This window comes from Papaver somniferum, chromosome 3, assembly GCF_003573695.1.
Source record: "Papaver somniferum cultivar HN1 chromosome 3, ASM357369v1, whole genome shotgun sequence".
Taxonomy (NCBI): domain Eukaryota; kingdom Viridiplantae; phylum Streptophyta; class Magnoliopsida; order Ranunculales; family Papaveraceae; genus Papaver; species Papaver somniferum.
Genome location: NC_039360.1, coordinates 53519048 through 53543963, shown reverse-complemented (window position 1 = coordinate 53543963; position 24916 = coordinate 53519048). Strand labels below are relative to the sequence as shown.

The window sequence follows — 24916 nt, the reverse complement described above, 5'->3', positions numbered from 1 at the left end:
GTTTAGCAAATGCATCAGCAAGAAAAAATGGAAAAACTTAAGCAAAGATCGGAGGTTCAAGACTTCAAGTCACTCTCCTGACTTCACAAAAAACCTAAATTGTCCCCCCATACTGGTGCGTTTTCAGATGATATCAACCAATATGCTCTTATACAGTAAGAGCATACACATTTAGAGCATCTTATATACATTCCCTATCGCCTTTTAATACATGGAAGAGCATATAAATTCAACCCATCAAAAACTAAAAACAGAGAGATGTAAAATGAAACTCCCAAAAACATATACAATATCATTGTTCTTAATATATGTAAAGTCTTGTCTGATAAAATTCTACACATTGCAATCTACATTGTGCACAACAACACATGACAACAATAACACGGAGAAGTAAGATTAAAAGTTAAAGCTTGGAGCCAATATGTTTAAAATCATGGCTAGATATACCACAAGTATTACACATTCAAAACCAAATAACAATTTGTTTAGACATTTCCACAAACAATTAAATCTCATAAAACTATCGTGTGATGAAACAGTTCAAAATGTAATTCACATTGAGGCTTGGAATTAAACCCATGAAAAACTAAGCAAATAGTAACGTTATTACTTCCCTGAAATTCAACTAATGTCAATTATAAACCCTAATTTGAACAAAAAACACCTGAATTTGAACACCAATTTAACAACTGACTTTAATCAAACATGCAACTCATAGATAAATCATCATACTTCATTAATTTGGGAACAAACAGATAAGGGTTTGATTACTTACTTGATCCAAATCGAATTGTTGCAGAGTTCTTCACGAAATTGTTGCAGAGTTCTGAAATTACATCAAACAGAAACCTAAATCAATAAAAAAAATAAAAATTCAATCAAATCTTAGGATAGGCATCGAAAAAATACCAACAAAAACCTATAAAGTTACCCTAAAATTGTATTCACTTCTGGAACCTTTGATGCCGAGATTTACAAATTTGAATCACTTCATCTTCTTTCCTTGTAATCTAACTTAGATTGGCTATGCTTAAGGAAAAATTGCAGAAGAAGAGAAAGAAAATAAGAGACGATGGGTTAACCAAAGAAAAGAAGTTTTCTTTCGGTATTAACTGAGGGGACACGCGTCATACTAGGCCAGCGCTATGTGACATGCGGTATATGGGGAAATTACGGGTATAAGGGTTGTACCCGCGGGTTTACGGTCTGGTCCGGGTTTACCCGTTTTCCTACAAGCCGACATTTCTCCAACCCTAACCCGGCTTGTTTAGAAACAAGCCAAGCCGGACGCGGGGTTTTACGGGACGGAACAAGCCAACCCGCGGGTTTTTGGCTTGTTTGCCAGCTCTAATCCCAACCGATCAAGGTTTGTGCACTATATTCACAAGATACGAAAACTAAGAAAACCCTTCTTCATCTTCAAATCTTCAATTTCTTTCAATAACCTGCATAACACGACTTGAATCCCCTTGTGATCAATCACACATAGAACAGAGTCATTTAACAATGCATTATCATAAGATTTCTTTAGATCTGCAAATGGTTTTAAAGATCACGTCGATACTTTATATAGTTTGAGTGAGCCTTATATTAGAAGAGAAGGTTCTCAAGAATAAACAAACTAGGTGCAATAAAATTTTCAACAACCGTTAGTTAATCAAATCAATAATCGAAAACTAAAATAACAATGCAATTATCTAGTTTCCTACCAACGGTACTCGTAGAGCTTCTTGATCCCATATAAGTCTTTAAACGAGCGGTCGTAAGATATTTCGCGTAATTAGGGTACTTTCCTCTCCGGATAGACGGCTCCATCAGAAATAACAAGAATGAAGTTTTCCTGGCTCTTAAGATAGTTTGCAAGAAATGCAAACTCAAGTGTTTATAGACCAAGGTTGTTTGGACAACAAGGAAATTTCAAAACCGAAAATATTCTCAAGATATGCATTAAAGTACCTAATTTCGATTTTCCTATTTCCACTTAAATTCCAAACCATATTTCTGAAATCTCTCATAGAAAACTTCTATTATTAGTGTAGCACATTAGCTAATAATATTTTCCAGAGGATATGCTTAAATTGCTGGTAATTAAAACATATATCAAGAAAATCATAATTAAATGCTTTTCAATATTTCGGTATGGGATCACCTTGAGTATCAAGGAATATCTTTGAATTATTAATGATAAGAGTTATATACATGTTCAAATGATGTCTACATCTAGAAGTTTCTCTCAACAAACCCTAATTCCAAGATCACACAAAACATGAAGAGATATGTGAATATTGGAAACTCGGTTTTGCTCATTGGGATCGGTTATACCATGACTCCCAATTTAAGTTGTGACCAGTTATACCACGCTTCCCAAAGTAGGTTGTCACCAGTTACACCATGCTTCCCAAAGGTGGCTTGTGATAGGTTACACCTTACTTCCCAAGTTAGCTTGTGACCGATTACACCTTGCTTCCAAAAGTAGCTTGTGATGGATTACAACTAACTTTCCAATGTATCTTGTGACCCGTTACACCTTGCTCCACAAAGTAGCTTGTGACCGATTACAACATGCTACATACTATAGGCTCTGACCGGTTATACCTCAATTCTCAACATAAGTTAATATAGGTTCTACCTTATCAACTTGTATTGGTCATTCAAAAGATATTAAATAAAGAACTTGACCAATCATGATTTCCTTTCGAGTATGAAAAAAGTTTGTATGTGTACTTCCTTTAAAAAAATGTTATAAAACATTGTTTCCTAGGATGAAATCAACACCTATAACTGACACATAATCAAGTAACTAAATACAAAGATTATGTTGATGTCGTATTTACGAAGTTCCAAAAGATAAGCGTTTATACTTCGTAATTCAACAGATTCCTTGACACTTAAATCATAATGATACGACCAAGTCTTATCTCTATAGTATTATATATATGCAGCTTCACTTATTATGTTTTCAATATAATACGACTTGAAATATACGTTAGGAATGGAAACAAGTCAAGTCAGTATTTCTAACCTCAAGTGGAAGGATGATGTCCTCGTTGCAGTTGTTACTTCTTCTCATTCTTTAGGTGTTCGGAGTAATACTTGTACGTCTCAACATTCCTAGAATTTCTAGTCTAACCTAAATGAAGTTGACTCTAGTATTTAATCAAGCGACTCTAGACGAGTTTTGATACTAAAATATAACGACCAAATTTGACATATTAACGCTTGGTGGGTTCAACCGAGCTATGCTCTAAAAGGAGGAGTGGGTATGCAATCCTCCAGTCTTCCTGAAACAATAGGAACACAATTTTCATCACTTTAACATGACCTCCACCTCCTCACTACTTCAAGACTTCCATTTTCTACGAGACCAGGGTGTGCGGTTATGACTCTATAATAATACATTATTCAATCTATTCAAATCATATTATTCAGATCAAGTAGAACATAGAAAGCACATAACATACAACTGACAATCAGATTTTTCATTATGATTACACAAATAATTTTGCATTTAGAGTCATACACAACAACCACATCTCACATAGTCCATGACTATGATCTCAACACTTCCTACGATTCCCTCCCTAACACCAACCTATCTCCTTCCTTTGTGATCGAAGCAAGACTAGAACAATCATTTCTTGGTTTAGGCTAGTATTGTATAGATTGATCTCTCGAATATGAAAAGTATTTCCACATAATACATTTGTTTAGAGTTTAACTCGTTTCTTATCAACTTACCCCACTTTTATTCTTTTCATCAGAATCTGTTTTTACCCATAAACAGAAGGGAACATTTTTTAGAAATGTGTATAAAGTCTGACTAATAAGTTGTTTGAGAAAAGTGACATGATCCAAGGTTACTTAAGGTGCCACACAATATACTCAATCACAATCGTGACGCAGAGATTCACGGTCGCGATCCATGGCCAAGATGTATATATCAAACTCAGCTAAGCGCAAAACCCACCGAGACGAGTTAGCTGATTGAAGAGCAGCATGAGAATTTCATTATAAAAATCGAAACTGTGATATGATATGATAATTTCATTAACAGAGTCGATTTTCTTTTTGTTGTAAGAAATTGTGAATCATATCATTATTGTCGAGTTCAAGTTAGTCTAAGATCTCCAATGCCTTCGTTAAATTTACATGTTAGTATAAAATTTGGTTTTCTATTAAAAAATTTACTAAGATTTTTTAGTAATAAAAGATTGCCACAAAGTGTCCCAACCTCGGGTAAGACGAGACCCACATCTGTAGTGGATCATGGTATCACGTCATTTTTCATCTGATTTTGATAGACAACGACAAGATAGTTTCCAATCGCGTTCCTTGAGTTTATAAAGTCGCCCCATACCGGCATTTAGTTTGCCACAGTCAGAACCCTAATTAGCAATTCGGGGTACGAGAAACGTTCGGAACGGGATACGTACGAGTGTTATACGGATTTGTAAAATTCAAATTCGGTCAAAAATCCGGTCAACGGTTCGTAATTCGACAGTAATACGGAACGTCATACGTACGTGTATAACTCGTTTTAGAGATATGAATCCGATGTACAAAACTCGACATATATTAACCTGTTAAAAAATCATTTTTAATATAATCCCTCCTTAGATACAGTAATTTAATAATTGACATAAACTATATATATGATATATGAATTATATTTAGCAAATAAAATGTATGTTGGTGGTATTGGAATCAGATTGGTATATGTAAAATTTTAAAAGTCAAAAATATAATAAAAAATGATAATTTAGTGATGATGTGCCAAAATATTATACGGGGCCGTATGATTCGGTAATTCGTAAATACGCGTATAATTCATTTTGAGCTGAAAATTCGCAAATCTAAATCGGGATTTCAATTATACGGCTGATACATATGGATTCGGTCGATACGGACGGATTCACGAATTATACGAGTATAATTCGCCAACTTACTAACTAGGGTCAGAACCAATGTAGTCAATATCGCCGATACCGGCCGATTTATCGGCGATATTACCGGTATCGGTGGTAGAGCGAAACGGAATAGCAATATCGGCGATACGATATTTTGCCGATAATATCGGCCGATATACACGAAACGATACGACCGATTTTTACTGATATTTGATATTTTCGGTATTTGTTCTGAACATCATGGTAATTTGGGAATTTTAAGCGAAGGGAAGAGATGAAATCCCCGAGTCCCATCGAATATTCATCTGAAAAAGCTCTTCTTCTCAATCTTAACGGGGCAAGATTCAATTGATTTTTCTTTTTTCCAGCAAGAGATTGATGTTTGATTATTAATCTCTTCTAATTGTTCTTTGATGAATGTTCTGTGATGCTTTTATGTGTTGAATCTCGTGTATCTTTGCCGTAGATTTTCTTCTTTTCGTGATCTTGTCTTTTCCAGTTCTTGCACCTTCTGATCATCATCATAATATACATAGACACTAGCAATAAGTTGTTCCAATTTAAATTGAATTCGTATACTCTGATACATAAAAGGCTGGTATTCTTTCCACCCAAAAAGTAAATATAAGTAATTCAGAAATTCATCGAAACCAAAACCAAAACCACGCTACCTACAGTAGTTAGTGTTCCATCAATTTTGAACATCATGTTTCAAGCCAACATGTTTAATAGGTATGAGTTGTTGGTAGTTTAATAACCAAATTGGGAGTAAGGTTCTGACTATCCAACATTTTGGTTGGTTCAAGTCTGCCTTAATTAGTGGGAACATCAATGCATCAGCCTCCTTTTCCCATGGTATGTGATCTAACTACGTATGCACGAAAGTGATTCAAATAGGGGATCTTATTTGAACAAATGTTTATTATAAAAGTTATAGATATAAAATTTAGAACCGATATTATACCGATATTTGAAACCGAAATCTCCCCGATACAATGTTGTACCAGTAAACCGGTCCCCGGCCGAGACAAACCGGTATCCGATATTAACTACATTGGTCAGAACCAATGTAGTCAATATCGCCGATACCGGCCGATTTATCGGCGATATTACCGGTATCGGTGGTAGAGCGAAACGGAATAGCAATATCGGCGATACGATATTTTGCCGATAATATCGGCCGATATACACGAAACGATACGGCCGATTTTTACTGATATTTGATATTTTCGGTATTTGTTCTGAACATCATGGTAATTTGGGAATTTTAAGCGAAGGGAAGAGATGAAATCCCCGAGTCCCATCGAATATTCATCTGAAAAAGCTCTTCTTCTCAATCTTAACGGGGCAAGATTCAATTGATTTTTCTTTTTTCCAGCAAGAGATTGATGTTTGATTATTAATCTCTTCTAATTGTTCTGTGATGAATGTTCTGTGATGCTTTTATGTGTTGAATCTCGTGTATCTTTGCCGTAGATTTTCTTCTTTTCGTGATCTTGTCTTTTCCAGTTCTTGCACCTTCTGATCATCATCATAATATACATAGACACTAGCAATAAGTTGTTCCAATTTAAATTGAATTCGTATACTCTGATACATAAAAGGCTGGTATTCTTTCCACCCAAAAAGTAAATATAAGTAATTCAGAAATTCATCGAAACCAAAACCAAAACCACGCTACCTACAGTAGTTAGTGTTCCATCAATTTTGAACATCATGTTTCAAGCCAACATGTTTAATAGGTATGAGTTGTTGGTAGTTTAATAACCAAATTGGGAGTAAGGTTCTGACTATCCAACATTTTGGTTGGTTCAAGTCTGCCTTAATTAGTGGGAACATCAATGCATCAGCCTCCTTTTCCCATGGTATGTGATCTAACTACGTATGCACGAAAGTGATTCAAATAGGGGATCTTATTTGAACAAATGTTTATTATAAAAGTTATAGATATAAAATTTAGAACCGATATTATACCGATATTTGAAACCGAAATCTCCCCGATACAATGTTGTACCAGTAAACCGGTCCCCGGCCGAGACAAACCGGTATCCGATATTAACTACATTGGTCAGAACTCAAGATCGTGTTTTTGACTTGTGACTTATCAGGTGAGGATTATCACAAACCGAATCGAATCGCAAACCAACATTACGAATCGTTCATCCGATCCAAAATTCTGACTTTCCGTTGTATATTCTGAAATTTTCATATTCTCTTTTATTTTAGTCACACAGAGAAGGAAACCCTTGTTTGGTACTCTCTCTCTCTCTCTGTAAAAGCAGCTCCATTGAAAAGAGAGTCTGAGTAACCGAGTTAAATGGCTGAATCAACAAATAATGATATAAGAAGTAAACTTAAGCAAGCATTAATCCTCTACTTGGAAGGTTTTAGAGAAGCTTGCTGCCTTCACAGGGTCATCTTTTTCTGTTTTAGGTTTTTGTTTTTTACTCTTCTCTTTTTCCTTATTTGATAAATCCAATCCAAATTTAATTTTGATTTATAACCGTGTTTTGGTCTTCTAGGTCGAAGAAGCTTTCGATTCGAACTGCACAGTGTTTTATATTGAATGGTTTTATCTTCTTAGGAAGGTAGTATTTCTCACTCTAGGTCAATTTTTTTTTATTTTTTTTTTTGTCAGAATGATAAATTGCCCATTTTTGTTGTTAGATTTCTTATTGTCTTTTCTTTTCTTTCATAGCATGTTTATTCTAAAGTCACTGGTAATCCCAACACTGGAATGGATATTACCTAACCAATGTCAACAATTTGGTACTCAAGATTCATGTTCCTTTGGAGGGATTTTGAAATTCTATTCCTTTCTGCATCGTGGACTTGTACAGCTTTTCTATGTACGTATGCGGTATGCGTTTAGTATTGTTGTTAGCTATTCCTTGATTTGTTTCTTATATGATGATGCCTCAAGTGTAATAGACTGAATGTGGTGCATTATGTTGGTCTGGGGATTTTGTATCTTACATTAGAATGGGACTTATAATTACTAACGTAGTAGGAAAACCTCCCTTCTAGAATGGACCTTTGCGTATATAGTTTTCGTGGCATAATCATGATTAACATGTTCCATTTAGATGTTCATTTTGGTAAGTAACGTTCGACTCCTAAATCACTATTCAAGCAAATCTCTTCCTTTCGGTAAATTAATTTTTGTAGTCGCCGAAACTTATTATGTATGGATGGCAATTTAGAGGGGCAACATCTAGGTGAAGATGTTGACTGTTGCCAGACTTTCCATGGTGTCTCATACTTCTAAACTTTTGCGATATTATCCCTGCGAGATTTTATGGAGTTAGGTTGACTGGTGCTTTTTATTCTTACAATTTATTCTTTTAGACATTCTGATCTCTACCTTACTCATTTAAGAGTATGCTGTTCTTTAACATGTCTCTCCTTTAATTGGTGTGCGTTTCATAGTTCGCCAAACATATAGACTATTTGAATGGATATTATTTCAGCTTCCCTGTGATCTTATTTTGTGATGGTTTCATTGCAGATGCTATGGTTTTATCCTCTTTATGTTCTCAGCATTCTACTGAGTAATATCTGGTATTATTTAAACCTTCCAAACAATTAACATGATATATCTCAGATTTCCTCTGTTACTTTCTTGGTTCTTTGAAGTTTTCTTGTTTCAAACTACCAGCCTTATTGATAAAGATTTAGGAACATCATGCATGGAACAATCTTGTAGCTAAAATGCCAACTAATAGAAGTATATCTGATGATAATGGCACACTGCATGATTGCCTGATCTAGTCAGCTAATGATGTTACATTATTCAGACTCCTTCTCACTGGAACTCCTCGGGGAGTGACCAATTTACTGGCTGTCACTAGGAATGGGTGATTAACTGATCATATTTAACATGTTTATATGGAGGCAAATGGGCACATTCATGACAACCAAGCATGAAGCGTGCATGTGTTCTGGAAGAATCACATCCTCCTAGACTTGGTCCTGTTTTATGTCATTCAAACCACTCTCAAAAAGTTCCAAAATTTTTACTGCTTGTGCACTTCCATTGACCCAAGATGAACTGTTCAGGGAGTTCCAAATGGTGCATAAAGAAAATGGTCCAGTGCGAAATTTTGATGGTTTTCAGTTCTGTGACACGCGTGAAAGTTGAGTTGTTATCTCTCATATACATGTCATTTAGAGAGGATTGTGTAGCAATGTGATATCTTGTAGTCATCCTAGTCAAGATGTCAAGATATTGCCGATTAGAATGTATCCTGGATTGTAGCCATAAATCCACTTCGCTTCTGGTGCTACTAACTTTAAAACGTTAAACATTATGTTTCAATCAACACATAAAATTGCATTTATCTGTGTTTGAGTTTCTAAGATGCAGTATTAGAACTGAATATCGTTATGGACAAAATTACCGTTGTCTTGCCCATCAATAAATGATATCTTAGTCTTAAAACCTTTCTAGTGTACTCCTAATGTGTGTGGTCTAAGGTATGGTATATTAAATCCTGATACTTAATTCAGGTACACTGACATTGCTAAGAATGCTTATGCTGCCATGGGAAGGGCAGAGCCATCAAGCAAAAAGGAGTTGGGTGATGCACAAAATAAGCCGGCTGGAGTTGGGGGGTAATTATCTAATCTTTGCTTTTCCCTCTAGAAGTAGAGCCTTTGCTATCGGTACATTAATATTTACCAGACGATTTGCTCAAAAGATCCATTTTCTTCTTTTCCATTCCTTGTTCAGGTTTATGATTGGATTTGGAGAAACGGTCTTCTCTATACTTTTGCTGGGCTTCTTTTTTCTAGAGGTGCAGCTGTTTATACATTAAACCTTCTATGAATTTTGTGTTTCTTTCTTCCCGTTATGTCCAGTCTCAAATCAACCTTACTAGTGGGATAGGCTTTTATGTGTGTTTGAGCTGTTTGGCTAACATTTATTACTGTTGGAACATGAAGTAGGTCTATGCCGTGGGTTACATACCGTATGTTGGAAAGATGCTCAGTTTCTTACTTCTTTCATGGATGTATGCATATTATTGTTTTGAGTAAGTATGCATGTTTGCATGTGTATTCCTTTATGTTGAACTGAAAATTACTCGGCAAAAGGCTCATCATGTTTTTTTTTTTGTTTTTCTTTTTTCTAGGTACAAATGGAGTCTGGCTGAAGTGAGCTTGGAGAAAAGGCTAGACTTTTTTGAATCAAACTGGGCCTTTTTTGCAGGGTTCGGTAATGATATTTTCTCTTTTTCAACTACTTTTCATATTTCTGGGACGAAAAACTAATGGAGGAGTCTCATGCACTTGCGATTTACGTCGCATCCAATTCAGTTAGCATGTATTTGAGCTCTATTGGTGTTTTTCATTCAGTGATCTTATACCCTGGGTGGTTGGTTCTCTTATACCCAGGGTTTTTCTTTCTCTCTTCTTTTCCCTTTTAAACTGTGGAGGTGGCAAATTTTGACCTTTTCCTTGTGTTTGATTGTTTCAGGAAGCCCATGTGTTCTTCCAATTTTCTTTTATTCTCGTCTTGTGGGCAGTGGAGTCCTGGCTATACTCTTTCCTTTGGTATGTCCTACATCTCTCTGTAATTTTTTTCTGGAGTGTTGGGAAGACTCTTTCAGCATTAGTTGTGTCTATTTACCCAGCCTTTACAACTTGCACATCCTAGATTCATGCAAAGAATTATCTCGCAAGTGGAATAACTTGTTGCAAGGACATTCGATTTACTTTTATTTCTTATTCTTGCATAGACAATCCAGCGATTTTAGCAGTTAGTACCTTTAGGTGAATGAGTTTGAATCATTGGTTGTGGTGGATGCAGCAGAGTAGAAAATTTTAAAGCTAATTCTTTTCAGCAACAGTCATGAGCTGACCGATTGTGAAGAAAATATCAAGTTACCAATTCAGTCTAAGTTATCAAGTCAAACTTGAATAAGTACAGTGTCCAACATTCTTTTTGCTTCTGCATAATTGATGTCTCATGTTAAGTCGATTCTCTGTTCTTTCTGAAATTATAAAGTTCAACAGACCCCTAAGAAGGTTTCTTTGATTTGTTAACATTGTGGCAGACCTTCTGGCCTAAATCAGCTGTTGAAGCATTTAGTGTCTCGCATCATTGATCACTTCAGAAAGTCATGAACACCTAATGAGAATAGATGTTATATCATTTCAATTTGACCGTGTATAGTTATATTTCTTTTTTCTTGAATGCATCTACTACTCCTGGTTGTTTGCCGTTTGTACTAGAAAGTAGACTTAACGATTTACTGTCTCCAGTTTGTATTGACAGCAACAGGCTCTGAAGCAGATCAAGGTATAAACTGTCAAAGAAAGAAGTGGATGGGTGTCGGGCTAGGAAGGCTTCCAATATTCTATGCAGCTGATAGATTATCGTAAGCATTTATTCAACTCCTTCACTTTAGTCTGTGATAATGTTTGATGACTTCCAGTAAATTATCATAATTTTCTGATCTTTTTAAGCTTCTAAAAATTATTTGATTACTTGATTCAATCATAGGTTAGTACATCATATCAGATAAAGTGCTGATAACCCTAACAATTGCTGAAAAGTTAAGAGTTGGGGGAATTAATAGATGGCACAAATTTAAGACAATAATGTGGCTGACTGGCCTTTATAGATTAGAGGTAAACTGACCCATAGATGTTAGAGCTGTGGTTATCTCTTGCAGATCTGCTTGATAGCCGGTTCACTAGTTTTCATAAACTTCAATTGATGAAAGATGTCTAACAAATTGCAAGCACTTAACTTGGGATTTTCTGGTATGATGTCATTAGGATGTGGGCGTTGTCCTATTTTCGCTCGGCACCTCAAGGACCGACAGAAGAGAAGGAACTTTAAGAAGCAAGACACATTGTTCATTTATGTTTCATTATGTGCCACTGTCTAAATAGAAAACTAAACCCGAAGGTCACAGTCAGCAATGAGCAAGAAGAGCACTGCTTGGTATAAGTTTGTGCGGAAGTGGGGCGAATGGAAATCAATTGTTACGATTTTATATGTATAGTAATCATTTGAATTATCACTTTTGATTAATTCATTGGTTTAACATATTTGATTGGTTAAGTGAAAACCATCCACTAACCACATTTTACTTCTGTCTTCTGTAAAAAAAAGTACATATTGTGATTAAGAAACATTTGATTATGATTTATTGAGGCTGATATCTCCGATTCTATCAGTGTTCGAAATGACGGAAAAATCTTGTTTCCTGTTCTTCATTTTCCCCTCAACCGTTCGACATCCCATTTTTCAGTATTTTGCAGTTCTTACCAGTGCAGAAAACCACAATATAAAAAAAACGAATTCGAAAAACACACGATACAGAAAACAGACACAGCGACTGTAATAAAATCAACCAAAAAGCACAGAAATCAGCCAATTTTTCACTTCCTGTCCTCGTTCTCTTTTGGTATCCCAAAAACTTTCGCTTGACTGACAGAAAGCATTCTGCACACTCCCAACAGTCTGAAGTTAGAGCAGAAGCAGACTTAGGAAGATCAGGTTTTGGATTTTGGGTATTTTCTAGAATATCAATCAAAATGGCTACTGCTAGAGTTATAGCTACTGGCATGTTGCATGAATGCAACACTCACAGTGCTTTTTTTCTAAGACGATCCTCTATCATCTTACCTATTAAGCATCAAAATATCAATTTCAGTAGAAGAGCTTCATCCAAAAGAGCTTTTACCTGCATATCTCTTTACAAACCTGAAATCCAGATCAAACCAGAAGGTCAACCTGAAACCCTAGATTACAGAGTCTTCTTCCAAGATAATTCTGGCAAAAAGGTTTGTTTTTTTATCGGTTAGCATTCATTTAAATTTGTGGGGTTTTGTTGTTTCCCTTTTTTGATTTTGCATTTCAATTCAATAGTGCATTGTGTTATGGAGCTTAAGTGGTCTAGGGTTTTGATTAATATTTGAGAAATTCATGTGCAGCTTTCACCTTGGCATGATGTACCATTGCAATTGGGTGATGGAGTGTTCAATTTTATTGTGGAAATACCAAAAGAGACTAGTGCAAAGATGGAAGTTGCGACTGATGAGCCATATACTCCCATTAAACAGGATACCAAGAAGGGGAAACTTAGATTCTACCCGTAAGATTCACCTTTTGTTTTTGCGTCGTCACTTCACTTGTTACATTTCTTGGGTTATTGCTAATTGCTATTTAAGTTGACAAGTTGAGGGCTGGAGTCCATTTCCATTGAAATTGGATAGCAGGCGCTGAAAACATTCTTCAAGGCCATTCGATTCAGGCATTTCATGATATGAGTTGTACAAATGCATAATTTTCTTTCGCTATTATGTATCCTTTGTCTAAAAATGATATTCAGAGGCAATAATCCAATGTTTTTTTTCAGATACAACATCAATTGGAACTATGGATTGCTCCCACAGACATGGGAAGACCCAACAGTAGCTAATCCTGAAGTTGATGGGGCATTTGGAGATAATGATCCAGGTATGCTACGGCACCATCTTTGGTTTACTCTGTTAAGCTCGAGTTTAGTATTAAAAATAAGTTGTGTATGTGAATATTTGAAGCTTCTTGTGAAACATGTGTTTGACATGTCCTCTAATTTGCAGTCGATGTTGTTGAAATTGGGGATAGGCAAGGAAAAATTGGCGAGATACTTAAAGTCAAGCCTTTAGGTGCTTTGGCTATGATCGACGAGGGAGAACTTGACTGGAAAATTGTTGCTATTTCGTTGGATGATCCAAGAGCTTCACTCGTCAATGATGTTGGTGATGTTGAGAAACATTTCCCGGTAATTTTCTTGCTCATACTTTTTAAATGGAGTTTTCTACGCATGCTAGAATATTTTTGGTCAAATTTCTGAACTTTAGATGGCAACTTAAATTTGAAGTTTATGATAGAAACTAGAAACGTGATAACGAGATTAGGCCAAACACTACACTATCCTTTCAACTTAAGTAATCCAATATATATTTTGGTTATTGTGCCTCAGTTGGGAAGGAGAACATGTTACTTACAAAATCGTCTAAGATACAGAGGTAGCGGTCAAGTTAAAATCTCATCTTTTTATGTGTTGAACACTTGAGTACTGATTGTCAGGACAAAGAAAATCAGTGGTAATATTGTTGGAACACTTGAGTACTGATTGTCAGGACAAAGAAAATCAGTGGTAATATTGTAAAAGAGATATACTTTCATGTCTTGCTTGGTCGTTCGGCAGATTTGGTGGTAGTCTTGGTCTGATGTCTGCTGAATAATATAATCGGCTTTCAAAAGTTGAAGTACCAGTAATGTGCACTTTGACAATCTTACTATGAAACAGTCTACTGAGTCATGTAATTTGGTATAATTTTCAGGGCACTCTCACTGCTATAAGAGATTGGTTCAGAGACTACAAGATCCCAGATGGAAAGCCTGCCAATAAGTTTGGACTTGGGAACAAAGCAGCCAACAAGGTACTTCTATATTTAATCTACTAGAATGCTAGAATAAGGACTTCTCCTCATATGTTATAGTTGGCGGCTAAGATACTTAAACTATTACTTTAGAAATCCAGCTGCTTATCGTTTCTTTTGTGTCTCAGAAGTTTTAAAGCTGTAATGTTTAGCCCGTGTTGGATACTTACATTAGCTAGAAAGAAGAAGATAAAATTTGCACATTTGTTATCAGAATATGCTTCAAAACCAAAACCTACGAAATATTTTTAACTTATTTTGATTCCTTTTCAGCTGCATTATAATTTCCGTCCCTAATCCTTTGCGATTTGTTGGTTTAGGATTATGCTCTGAAGGTCATAACTGAGACCAATGAAGCTTGGGCTAAACTTGTCAAGAGAACCGTTCCTGCTGGAGAGCTCTCCCTTCTGTAAATTTTGATTTCTAAAAGTTTGAAGATAAGAGGCACCATGACCCACTTCTACTCCCTCTCTCTATTATTTTCTTTCTTGCAGAGTTCGAAACAAACTTCCTCCACTTTCTTGGGCGACGGAGTGAATGATAATTTCTAATTTATTGAGCTTCATTTTTCAGAGATATGATCAGCATCAAATATCTTTTACAGCTTCTTTCTTTCCTCCTTGTTCTCAATTTTAGCTTTTCTAAAGAGTTTTAAGCGGCACTTCAGTTCACCACTTCACCTGACATTAAGCAGCACTCGTATATATATACTTACCGGTTCCCAGGAAATAAAATGGTGCTCCCTTTCACTTTTTTTTTTCTTCGGGAATTCAAAAACTAAACTGGGCCTTTTTTCGGGTTAAATCCCATCAACATAAAAGTTCGGTTCAAGTGCCCAAAATACAAACTGAAAAAGGTGATTCTAGCTGTATTTTAGAAGTCCCGGTGCCTATATATATATATATACAGGTTCTTACCTTTCTTGCTAAACAATCTTCTGTTTGTGTTATTCTTCTTTAGAATCTCGCTTTCTCTTCAAATCTCTGCAGATTCTTCTAATATTCAGTTGTCCATTACTCCTCTTCAGGTCTAGTTTCAATCAACCATGGAAGATGTGAAGGAAGGAAGATTTCTCGTTACCAAAACAAGAAGAGAACATCTTAAAGTACTGGTCAGATATCCAAGCATTCCAGAATCAATTAAAACGAACAGAAAATCTACCAGAATTCGTGTTCTACGATGGTCCACCGTTCGCAACTGGTTTACCACATTACGGTCACATACTTGCCCGGTACGATCAAAGATATTGTTACTCGTTATCAAACCATGACTGGGCATCATGTAACTCGAAGATTTGGTTGGGATTGTCATGGTTTACTTTACCAGTTGAATACGAAATTGATCAGAAACTAGGGATCAAGACAAGACAAGATGTTCTGAATTTGGGCATTGCTAATTATAATGAAGAATGTAGGAGTGTTGTTACTAGATATGTTAGTGAATGGGAAAATTCTGTTACAAGAATGGGCAGGTGGATTCATTTCAAGAATGATTATAAAACCATGGATGTCAATTACATGGCGAGTGTTTGGTGGGTTTTTTCTAAGTTATATGAGAAGGGTTTGGTTTATAGAGGATTTAAGGTGATGCCATATAGTACTGGCTGCAAAACTCCACTTTCTAACTTTGAAGCTAATGCCAATTACAAGGATGTTTCTGATCCTGAAATCATGGTGTCTTTTCCTATAATTGATGATCCTCATAATGCTGCTCTTGTTGCATGGACTACAACTCCATGGACTCTTCCCAGTAATCTTTGTTTATGTGTGAATGGTAAGTTTGATTATGTAAAGGTACGCAACAAAGCGTCTGGGTGTGTCTGTCGTTGCTAAATGCCGGTTAGCACAGCTACCTAGCGACATGAAGAATAAGAAGAAGTCTAAAGCAGATGTATCTCCTAATGCATCTAGCCAAGATTCAAAGACTGCCAAGTCTAAGAAGAGCTCATCTGGTGGGGAAGTCGACAAGGAAGCTGATTCTGGACCCTATGAGGTGTTGGAGACAATGACTGGTGCTTCCTTGGTGGGGTTGAAGTACATTCCTTTGTTTGATTATTTCGCAGAGTTCTCTGATTCAGCATTCAGAGTAGTAGCAGATGACTATGTTACCGATGATAGTGGTACTGGTGTTGTCCACTGCGCACCTGCATTTGGAGAAGAGGATTACCGTGTCTGCATTGCAAATCAGGTAATCCAAAAGGAGGAAGACTTAATTGTGGCGGTTGATGAAGACGGGTGCTTCACAGACAGGGTGTCTGATTTTTGTGGGCGATATGTCAAGGATGCTGATAGAGACATTATTGCTGCTGTGAAGGAAAAGGGCAGGCTTGTCAAATCCCAAACTTTTACCCATTCTTATCCCTTCTGTTGGAGATCTGATACCCCTTTAATTTATAGAGCAGTGCCAAGTTGGTTTGTTGCAGTGGAGAAGCTGAAAAAACAATTGATTGAAAACAACCGACAGACTTACTGGGTTCCCGATTTTGTCAAGGAGAAACGTTTCCACAATTGGCTGGAAAATGCTCGAGACTGGGCTGTTAGCCGCAGTAGATTCTGGGGTACTCCTCTTCCTATCTGGATCAGTGACGACCGCAAGGAAACAGAAGTCATGGACTCCATTGAGAATCTAGAAAAACTCTCCGGTGTCAAGGTGACTGATCTGCACCGTCATAAGATTGATCATATCACTGTTCCATCCAGTCGTGGTCCTGAATTTGGAGTTCTTCGGCGAGTTGAGGATGTATTTGATTGGTGGTTCGAGAGTGGGTCCATGCCTTACGCACAAATTCACTACCCATTTGAGAATGTTGATTTCTTTAACAAGAACTTCCCTGGGGATTTTGTTGCTGAAGGGCTAGATCAAACTCGTGGATGGTTCTATACTCTTATGGTTTTGTCTACAGCATTGCGTGGAGAACCAGCATTTAGGAATCTCATCTGTAATGGTCTTGTCTTGGCTGACGATGGGAAGAAAATGAGTAAGAGGCTTAAAAACTATCCGCCACCTACAGGAATCATCGATACTTACGGGGCAGATGCACTGCGGTTGTACTTGATTAATTCTCCGGTTGTGCGTGCAGAACCGCTACGGTTCAAAAAGGAGGGAGTTAAAAGTGTTGTAAGAGATGTATTTCTTCCTTGGTATAATGCATATATATTCCTTGTTCAGAATGCCAAAAGAATTGAGCTCGAGGGGCTTGCTCCGTTCGTTCCTATTGATCAACTAACGATTCAGAAGTCATCGAACGTTTTGGATCAGTGGATTAACTCAGCAACTGAAAGTCTGGTACATTTTGTTCGGCAAGAGATGGATGCATATAGGCTATACACGGTGGTGCCTTATCTCTTGAAGTTCATCGACAATCTTACAAATATCTATGTACGGTTCAACCGTAAGAGGCTAAAAGGCCGCACTGGAGAAGCAGACTGCAGAATGGCTCTGTCAACATTATACCATGTGCTGCTAACTACATGTAAGGTGATGTCCCCTTTCACCCCATTATTCACAGAACCTGCAACATTATACCATTATTCACTATAAGGTTTTGTACCAGAACCTGCGCAAGGTTTCCGAAGGATCAGAGGAGAGTGTTCATTATTGTAGCTTCCCTCAGGCAGTTGGAAAGAGAGAGGAAGACATTGAGCGCAGTGTTACAAGGATGATGGCAGTCATTGATCTTGGTCGTAAAGTACGAGAGCGCCACAACAAACCATTGAAAGCTCCTCTTAGAGAGATGGTGGTTGTTCATCCTGATCCGAACTTTCTTGAAGATATTGCTGGAAAGCTAAGAGAGTATGTGCTTGAGGAGCTAAACGTACGGTCTATTGTTCCATGCAATGATCCTTTAAAATATGCTTCTTTGCATGCAGAACCCGACTTCAGTGTTTTAGGTAAACAACTAGGAAAATCCATGAGAATTGTTAAAGACAAGGTTCAGGCAATGACTCAGGCAGATATCTTAAGCTTTGAGAGTGATGGCGAGGTTACTATTGACGGGCACTGCCTAAAGCTCACTGATATTAAGGTTGTCCGGGTCTTCAAGCGTCCAGAGAACATGGGTGAGAAGGAAATGGATGCCACTGGAGACGGCGATGTCTTGGTGATCTTGGATATGTGCCCAGATAAGTCTTTGTTTGAGGCAGGCGTTGCACGTGAGATTGTAAACAGAATCCAGAAGTTAAGAAAAAAGCTGGTCTAGAACCTACAGATATGGTGGAGGTGTACTATGAATCATTGGATGATGATAAATCTTTGCAGAATGTTGTCAGCTCACAGGAGTCCTATATCAGGGATGCACTAGGTTCTCCTTTGCTTCCTTGGGATACTGCTCCACCTCATACTGCCGTAATTTGTGAAGAAAGCCTTCATGATATATCTGGATTGGCATTTGTTATTCGTTTGGCGAAGCAAACCCTGAGTTGCAGCTCTTAAATGGCGAGATCAAGTAGACGGCATCCAAGTAGAATTTGGTAGCTAAAGTGTTTTGTTTTTGATATGTATTTTCTTAATTTCAAGTAGAATTTGGTAGCTAAAGTGTTTTGTTTTTGGTCAAGCTTTTGGAATTTTAAAGAAATGATATAAATTTGAGGATATTCTTGACAGTCTTACAATGGGCACTATAAAATTTGAAACTCTGATGCGGCAACTAATATTAGTCCTATATGGGTAGTCAGCTAACATCAATGCTTTAAAACTTGAATTTTAGGCCTTTCCATTCATGGTTGATTGTTTTTTTTTAGTTCCGACTTGGAGCTTGCATGATCAAAAGCCTCAATTAAAGATGAAGAACAAAGCAGAAATTGCAAAAGAACAGAACAAACAACTGAAAGATCCAATCTAAACAAAATAACTACAAAATTCCTTAGGCTGAAAATAAGAATGAGAAGAGAGATTAGGGACCGAGTTTGGTGTTGATCAGCTCATATCTGCAGCTGCTACCCATCAGTAATAATCAGGGACGGGCCTAGCAAGGGGTATAGCCCGTCCCTATTTTTGGCCCAAGAAAAAAATCATGCAGGAGAGCTTGTTAAAAGGGGAAATTAGGCTATGATGGGTTTATATTTTTCAGCTTCTGTGACACCCTTAATTATTTGTAATCACGAAAAATATTTGTATGACTCGTTATGCATCATATATTTTTAGGGATATAATTGACAAACAATTTATAGAATATAACAAGGATTTTTTTTAGTGCACACCGATGCAGGTGGAAACCCTAATCTATCAGGGTAAGATGTGGCTCTCTTCTCTCTCTGGTGAATCGGACGACCATGTTATTGTGACTCACGGTCCGTATGGCACCGACGGAATACAATTTCTAGGTAGTTCTAACTACCTAGAAATCCAACTACCTAGATACCCGACTACCTCCAGCGCAATACTTGATGTTTGGCATGAAACTAAATGGTGGAAAATTTAGTCAAAACTCATCTGCACTTGTACTTCTCTTTTTCAAAATTTAATCATACATTTTCCAACTAATCAATCGCCTCAATAAAAGTAGATCATTCATGTTTTCACGGAAAAAAACTTCAAATTAATCATGAAAATTAATTTAATCCTAGAAGGTACATATATTTTCTACGATTCTAACCTTTTGGTTGAGAAACATCAAATCAAGCATGAGAACTTCTTTACCCCTCTGTGTGTAGAAACCAAATCATACATATATATTTATTAATCCAATTTTATTTTGATTCTGAAAAAATCTAGGGTTTGATAAAGAACGCGCGATTGGGGGATATAACTACATGACAAAAACTGGATCCAAATATCAAATCTGGGTCACCCCTTATGTAATTATTTTTTTAATTCATAATTTAGCCCTCACTAATCAGGTTTAGTAGTTAATAATAATTAGTAAAATCTTAAGTATTTGGGGGATATATTAGTGTGTATTTTTATTTGAATTTGTGTGAGTGAGGTGAGAGTAGAAGGAGGGAAAAATATTTTTGAGTGGATTTTTTTTTTTGTGAAAATGGAAGATGATTGTGAGGATAGAATTGCAGCTGCTGAATCTTTAGCTCAACTACAACAAGAAGCATATCTTCAATCTTCGGTTAATGATAACAACTCACAATTGGACTTATATGATGAACCAACACCCTTGGAATATGATTTTCGTGAGCATGAAGTGTTTTTTGAAGAACCAACCCAAGAAAGTAAACAAGTTCAACATACAAGCATGCCCAATACACAGGTAATGTTGCTAAGAGGTCGAAAATTTGATTTTCTTTTTTGAAACCGCCATATTTTTCTTTGAAAAGGCTTGGTGCCGGCATACACGTAGTATGAATACCACGCCGACACCACTAGAACCGGCATGGTATTCATACTATTTCCATGCCGGTGAAAAATATCCCCTATTTTGAAACAATTGCCGGCATGGTCTTCTACCAAAACAATCCATGCCGGCACGCAATTAACTTTTTACCTACCATCGAATATTCCATGGAATATCCAAACCGGCATGGTTCACTCCTAACTTTACCATGCCGGTACCACAAGAAAAACATCCAGGAGTAAATACCGGCGTGGTATATCAATTATCGAGCACGCCGGTTCAGAATTCCGGCGTGGTTTATAAATTATGTAGCATACCGGCAACAAATACCGTCTTGAAACCTTACATATAGAGCATGCCGGTACCACAAGAAAACATCCAGAAGTTAGTCACTTTGGTAGTATTATACCGGCGTGGTTTTAAAATTATCGACAATGCCGGGGCTGTTTTCCGTCTTCGAACCTTATGTAACGTGCATGCCGATATTGCCAATTCCGGCATTAATGCTCAGGAAAATACAATGTCGGTACTGTTTAAAATTAGGTCCTCTTTTTCAAGTGCAGTTCCGGAATGTCGGAACATTATTCGAGAATGCCGGCACATGTTTACGGCTTTTGTTGTTTTGGCGGTACTGTCGTCGAGCATGCCAGATCTAGTACCCAGCATAGTAATTTAATTTTATTTGGAACTAATTCAATTTTCTTTTCATTCATTCCTTAGATTGTGACATACATTGTGAAAAAGCGAGGGTCTAACAACACCACCCAATATTTCACTTAGCAATCTGTGTGGACAAACTCGAATATACTTTTAAGAGAATCAACATGACTCAATCGATTAAAAGTATATCAACGAGTTTATATCTCTCTCTTGATTTGATTTACTCAAACAGGAACTGCGAGTTCTAATCAAATACAAGGAATAACTCGGATGGTACCATCAATATCCGAGGATCAATCAATGACATTCAACAACCAAAGGTTGGATTACTCTAATTGATGATCTAACGCACAACCTGTATTATTTCAATTATAAAGATAAAACAATATAATGCGGAAACTGAAATAACAAAGACACCAGAAATTTTGTTAATGAGGAAACCGCAAATGCAGAAAACCCCCGAGACCTAGTCAAGATTGAACACACACTGTATTAAGCCGCTACAGACACTAGCCTACTCCAAGCTAACTTCGGACTGGACTGTAGTTGAACCCCAATCAGTCTCCCACTGATCCAAGGTACAGTTGTACTCCCTACGCCTCTGATCCCAGCAGGATACTGCGCACTTGATTCCCTTAGCTGACCTCACCCACAACTAAGAGTTGCTACGACCCAAAGTCGAAGACTTGATACAAACAAATCTGTCTCACACAGACAAGTCTATCGAAGGATTAATCTGTCTCCCACAGATAAACCCTAAAAGGTTTTGTTCCGTCTTTTGATAGTAATCAAGGTGAACATGAACCAATTGATAATCCGGTCTTATATTCCCGAAGAACAACCTACAATTATTAATCACCTCACAACAATCTTAATCGTATGGTAGCGAAACAAGATGTTGTGGAAACGATGAGACGAAGATGTTTGTGATTACTTTTTATATCTTGCCTATCGGAGATATCAATCTCAATCCAATCAATATGATTGTACTCGTACGATAGAAGATGCAAGATCAGACAACTACGATAAAGTAGTATCGGTCTGGCTTCACAATCCCAATGAAGTCTTTGAATCGTTAACCTGGTTTTAGAAGAAAAAAACCAAAGGTTAAAGGAGAACCGACTCTAGCACGCAAACTAGTATCATACGTAAGGTGTAGGATTAGTTTTGCATTGATGCTAGATGTCCCCTTATATAGTCTTTCAAATCAGGGTTTGCCATTAAGTTACCTTGGTAACAAAGCAATCAATATCCACCGTTAGATGAAAACCTGATTTAGATTCAAGCTAATATTTCTCAACCGTTAGATCGAAAACTTAGCTTGTTACACACAATTGAAATGTACGCTTCTAGGTTTGTTAACCGTACCCAAACGTATGCACTTGTTGGTTCAATAATAGTTAACCAAAAGGTTAGCCATATGAGCATTTCATATCAACCATGTTCTTCTTCACCATAACTAGTTCACATGAATCAAATGAACTAGTTAGAGAGTTGTTCAATTGCAAGGAATTCTTATGTAACTACACAAGACACAATTGAAGCAAAAATGATTTGATTCACTCAGGTTCATGAACTTTTATAGCCACGGTTTGCAAACTGCATTCCTTAGTCTTTTTAAGTTTAAGTTCAGAAATCATCTTCAGATATATAACCTTCTTAAGTTCGCAGACTTGGTTCGCGGACTTAAGTTACCGGGCAGAGTTTACAAACTCCAACAGAAATTCTCGGGATGAGAACTTCACCGGTTTGCGGACTGGGTTCGCGGACTTAGCTTCACGCACCAGTTTGTCAACTCCAGCTGAAATTCTTGGGTTTGAGAACTTCAGCAGTTCGCGGACTGAGTTCGCCGACTTGGCTAACGCCATTCTTCTGGTTCTCTTGATCAACAAAGTTCGTAAACTTTGGTTTAAGGAATAAGACTTATACATAAATGTGTTTCCACAACAATGCTTATGTCCACCATTGGTTATGTAATCTAAACTCTCATTCCAATCATTGAAACATTCTTCGTCAAAGAAATTTTCAAAGTGATTGAAACATATCATGACTTTCGTCACTAGGTAAAGATAAACCTGGTCGAAGCGAAAAGCTTACCAACACATATTTCGAGATATAGATAGGCGAGGTATACTCGGCTCGAAATACCAACTGTGTATAATCAAAGTCTATATATAACATACGACTTTTTGTCTCAAGAAGTATGAGATAGAATAGATAGACTTTTGAGTGATAGATAAGTTCAAGTCTTCACATACCTTTTTGTCGAGAAGTTCCACCGGTTCCTTGAGTAGTTCTTCTTCTTGTATGATGAATCACCATGAAGTCCTTGAGCTCAACTACACTTTCTATCCTAGTCCGAGACTTAGCTATAGTAGACTAGAAATCAAGACTTATAATTTTGATTACTAACATTGACAAACATGTTTGAGATAGCAACACATGCGAGTTCGACCGAGCAATGCTCTAACATATTGATCCAACAAATTCCAAACCGCTTGGTCCGGATACGTCCGAATACTATAAAATGCCTCCGGTATGTTACCAAACAATACTTTCACCTAGTTTTTAGAACTTTATGTGGGGATTGCTTGTAATGAACCTTATAATCTCCTATTGTTGTCCTTATGTAGGGAATAAAATTTCCAGAGGAAGCAATTGCTTGGGCAAAATAGACGGCTCTTAAGAACATGTGTGTGTTGGTGAGGAATACCCAACGTTTAATCGTTTTGAGATGGTTTGCGAGAGAAGTGGGCAATACAAGAAGAAGGACATCCATAATATAAAGGGTTATGTTTATCCAAGAAGACTAATAGGGTATACAAGACTCGTACGAGGAAGGATAATTGCCCCTTTAAGCTTGTATTCTATTTAAGAGACAAAGAAAAGGAATGGGATTGTACGGTGTGGTTTAGCCGTCATAACCACCGGGATCCGAAAGATTTTTTTGGTCACTCCCTAGTTGCGAAGCTAAAACCTCATGAATTCGAGAATGTAAAGATAATGACCAAAGCATGTATCAAACCAAGATTGATTCTCATAGGCTTCAAGGAAAAGGATGGTCAGAACGTTTCTTCCCTAAGTACAATTTATAGCGCACAAGCAACCATTAGAAGGGTGGAATGGGAAGGGAGGACCGTTATTCAAGAATTTGAGAAGATAGTTTGGGATCACAACTACACACGTATCATTAAAAGAGGATCAGACAACAAACCCCTTCAAATATTCATTGCGCATCCTTTGCTTTCACAATTGGCTCATACATGTTTTGGTGTTCTTATTATGGATTGCACCTACAAGACAAACAAATACAACATGCCGTTGTTCAACATCATAGGGAAAACATCAGACAAGGTATCATTCACATTGGCTTGGTGTTTAATGGAAAACGAGAGGGATCACAATTATCATTGGGCATTACGACAATTCAATTTATTGTTCCCGAAAAATCAATTTCCGAGGGTCATCATAACCGATCAAGATGACGCACTAATGAATGTTATATCCGACGTATTTACGAATGCACAAAATTTTCTATGTACATATCATATAGGTCAAAATGTGATAAAATATTGTCATGCTTTCTTTGAACCCTCTAAAGCGGATATTAAGAAGAGAATGG

General features: G+C 37.1%; 2 protein-coding genes and 1 pseudogene across 3 annotated transcripts; all 3 read left to right on the top strand.

Moving 5' to 3' along the window:
* The first annotated feature begins 7119 nt into the window (after positions 1-7119).
* On the top strand, positions 7120-12074 carry LOC113356166 (protein EI24 homolog). 2 transcript variants are annotated; one of them, XR_003362887.1, is made up of 11 exons: positions 7120-7340; positions 7430-7495; positions 7606-7756; positions 8416-8468; positions 9417-9521; positions 9640-9703; positions 9855-9940; positions 10040-10122; positions 10384-10460; positions 11185-11287; positions 11691-12061. XR_003362887.1 is itself a non-coding variant. In XM_026599209.1 (11 exons), the coding sequence occupies exons 1-11, from the start codon at positions 7225-7227 to the stop codon at positions 11752-11754; spliced, it is 981 nt and encodes a 326-aa protein (XP_026454994.1). In that variant the 5' UTR covers positions 7121-7224; the 3' UTR covers positions 11755-12074. The 2 variants fall into 2 exon arrangements, 1 of the variants encoding a protein (XP_026454994.1); XM_026599209.1 differs by having other exon boundaries at positions 7121-7340; positions 11172-11287; positions 11691-12074.
* Positions 12075-12318: 244 nt separating this feature from the next.
* On the top strand, positions 12319-15056 carry LOC113356164 (soluble inorganic pyrophosphatase 6, chloroplastic-like). Its single transcript, XM_026599207.1, has 6 exons — positions 12319-12704; positions 12855-13015; positions 13280-13380; positions 13506-13687; positions 14253-14351; positions 14672-15056. The coding sequence occupies exons 1-6, from the start codon at positions 12456-12458 to the stop codon at positions 14762-14764; spliced, it is 885 nt and encodes a 294-aa protein (XP_026454992.1). The 5' UTR covers positions 12319-12455; the 3' UTR covers positions 14765-15056.
* A 340-nt stretch (positions 15057-15396) lies between these two features.
* LOC113356165 lies at positions 15397-18972 on the top strand (annotated as a pseudogene).
* The last annotated feature ends 5944 nt before the right edge of the window (positions 18973-24916 follow it).

Excerpts from the sequence above, each read along its gene's own strand:
- LOC113356166 (XM_026599209.1), top strand. The coding sequence starts at position 7,225 with ATGGCTGAATCAACAAATAATGATATAAGAAGTAAACTTAAGCAAGCA. Across the intron at positions 7,496-7,605 it reads GGTTTTATCTTCTTAGGAAG|CATGTTTATTCTAAAGTCAC; the intron begins GTAGTATTTCTC and ends TTTCTTTCATAG. Across the intron at positions 9,704-9,854 it reads TGGGCTTCTTTTTTCTAGAG|GTCTATGCCGTGGGTTACAT; the intron begins GTGCAGCTGTTT and ends AACATGAAGTAG.
- LOC113356164 (XM_026599207.1), top strand. The coding sequence starts at position 12,456 with ATGGCTACTGCTAGAGTTATAGCTACTGGCATGTTGCATGAATGCAAC. Across the intron at positions 12,705-12,854 it reads AAGATAATTCTGGCAAAAAG|CTTTCACCTTGGCATGATGT; the intron begins GTTTGTTTTTTT and ends ATTCATGTGCAG. Across the intron at positions 13,016-13,279 it reads GGGAAACTTAGATTCTACCC|ATACAACATCAATTGGAACT; the intron begins GTAAGATTCACC and ends GTTTTTTTTCAG.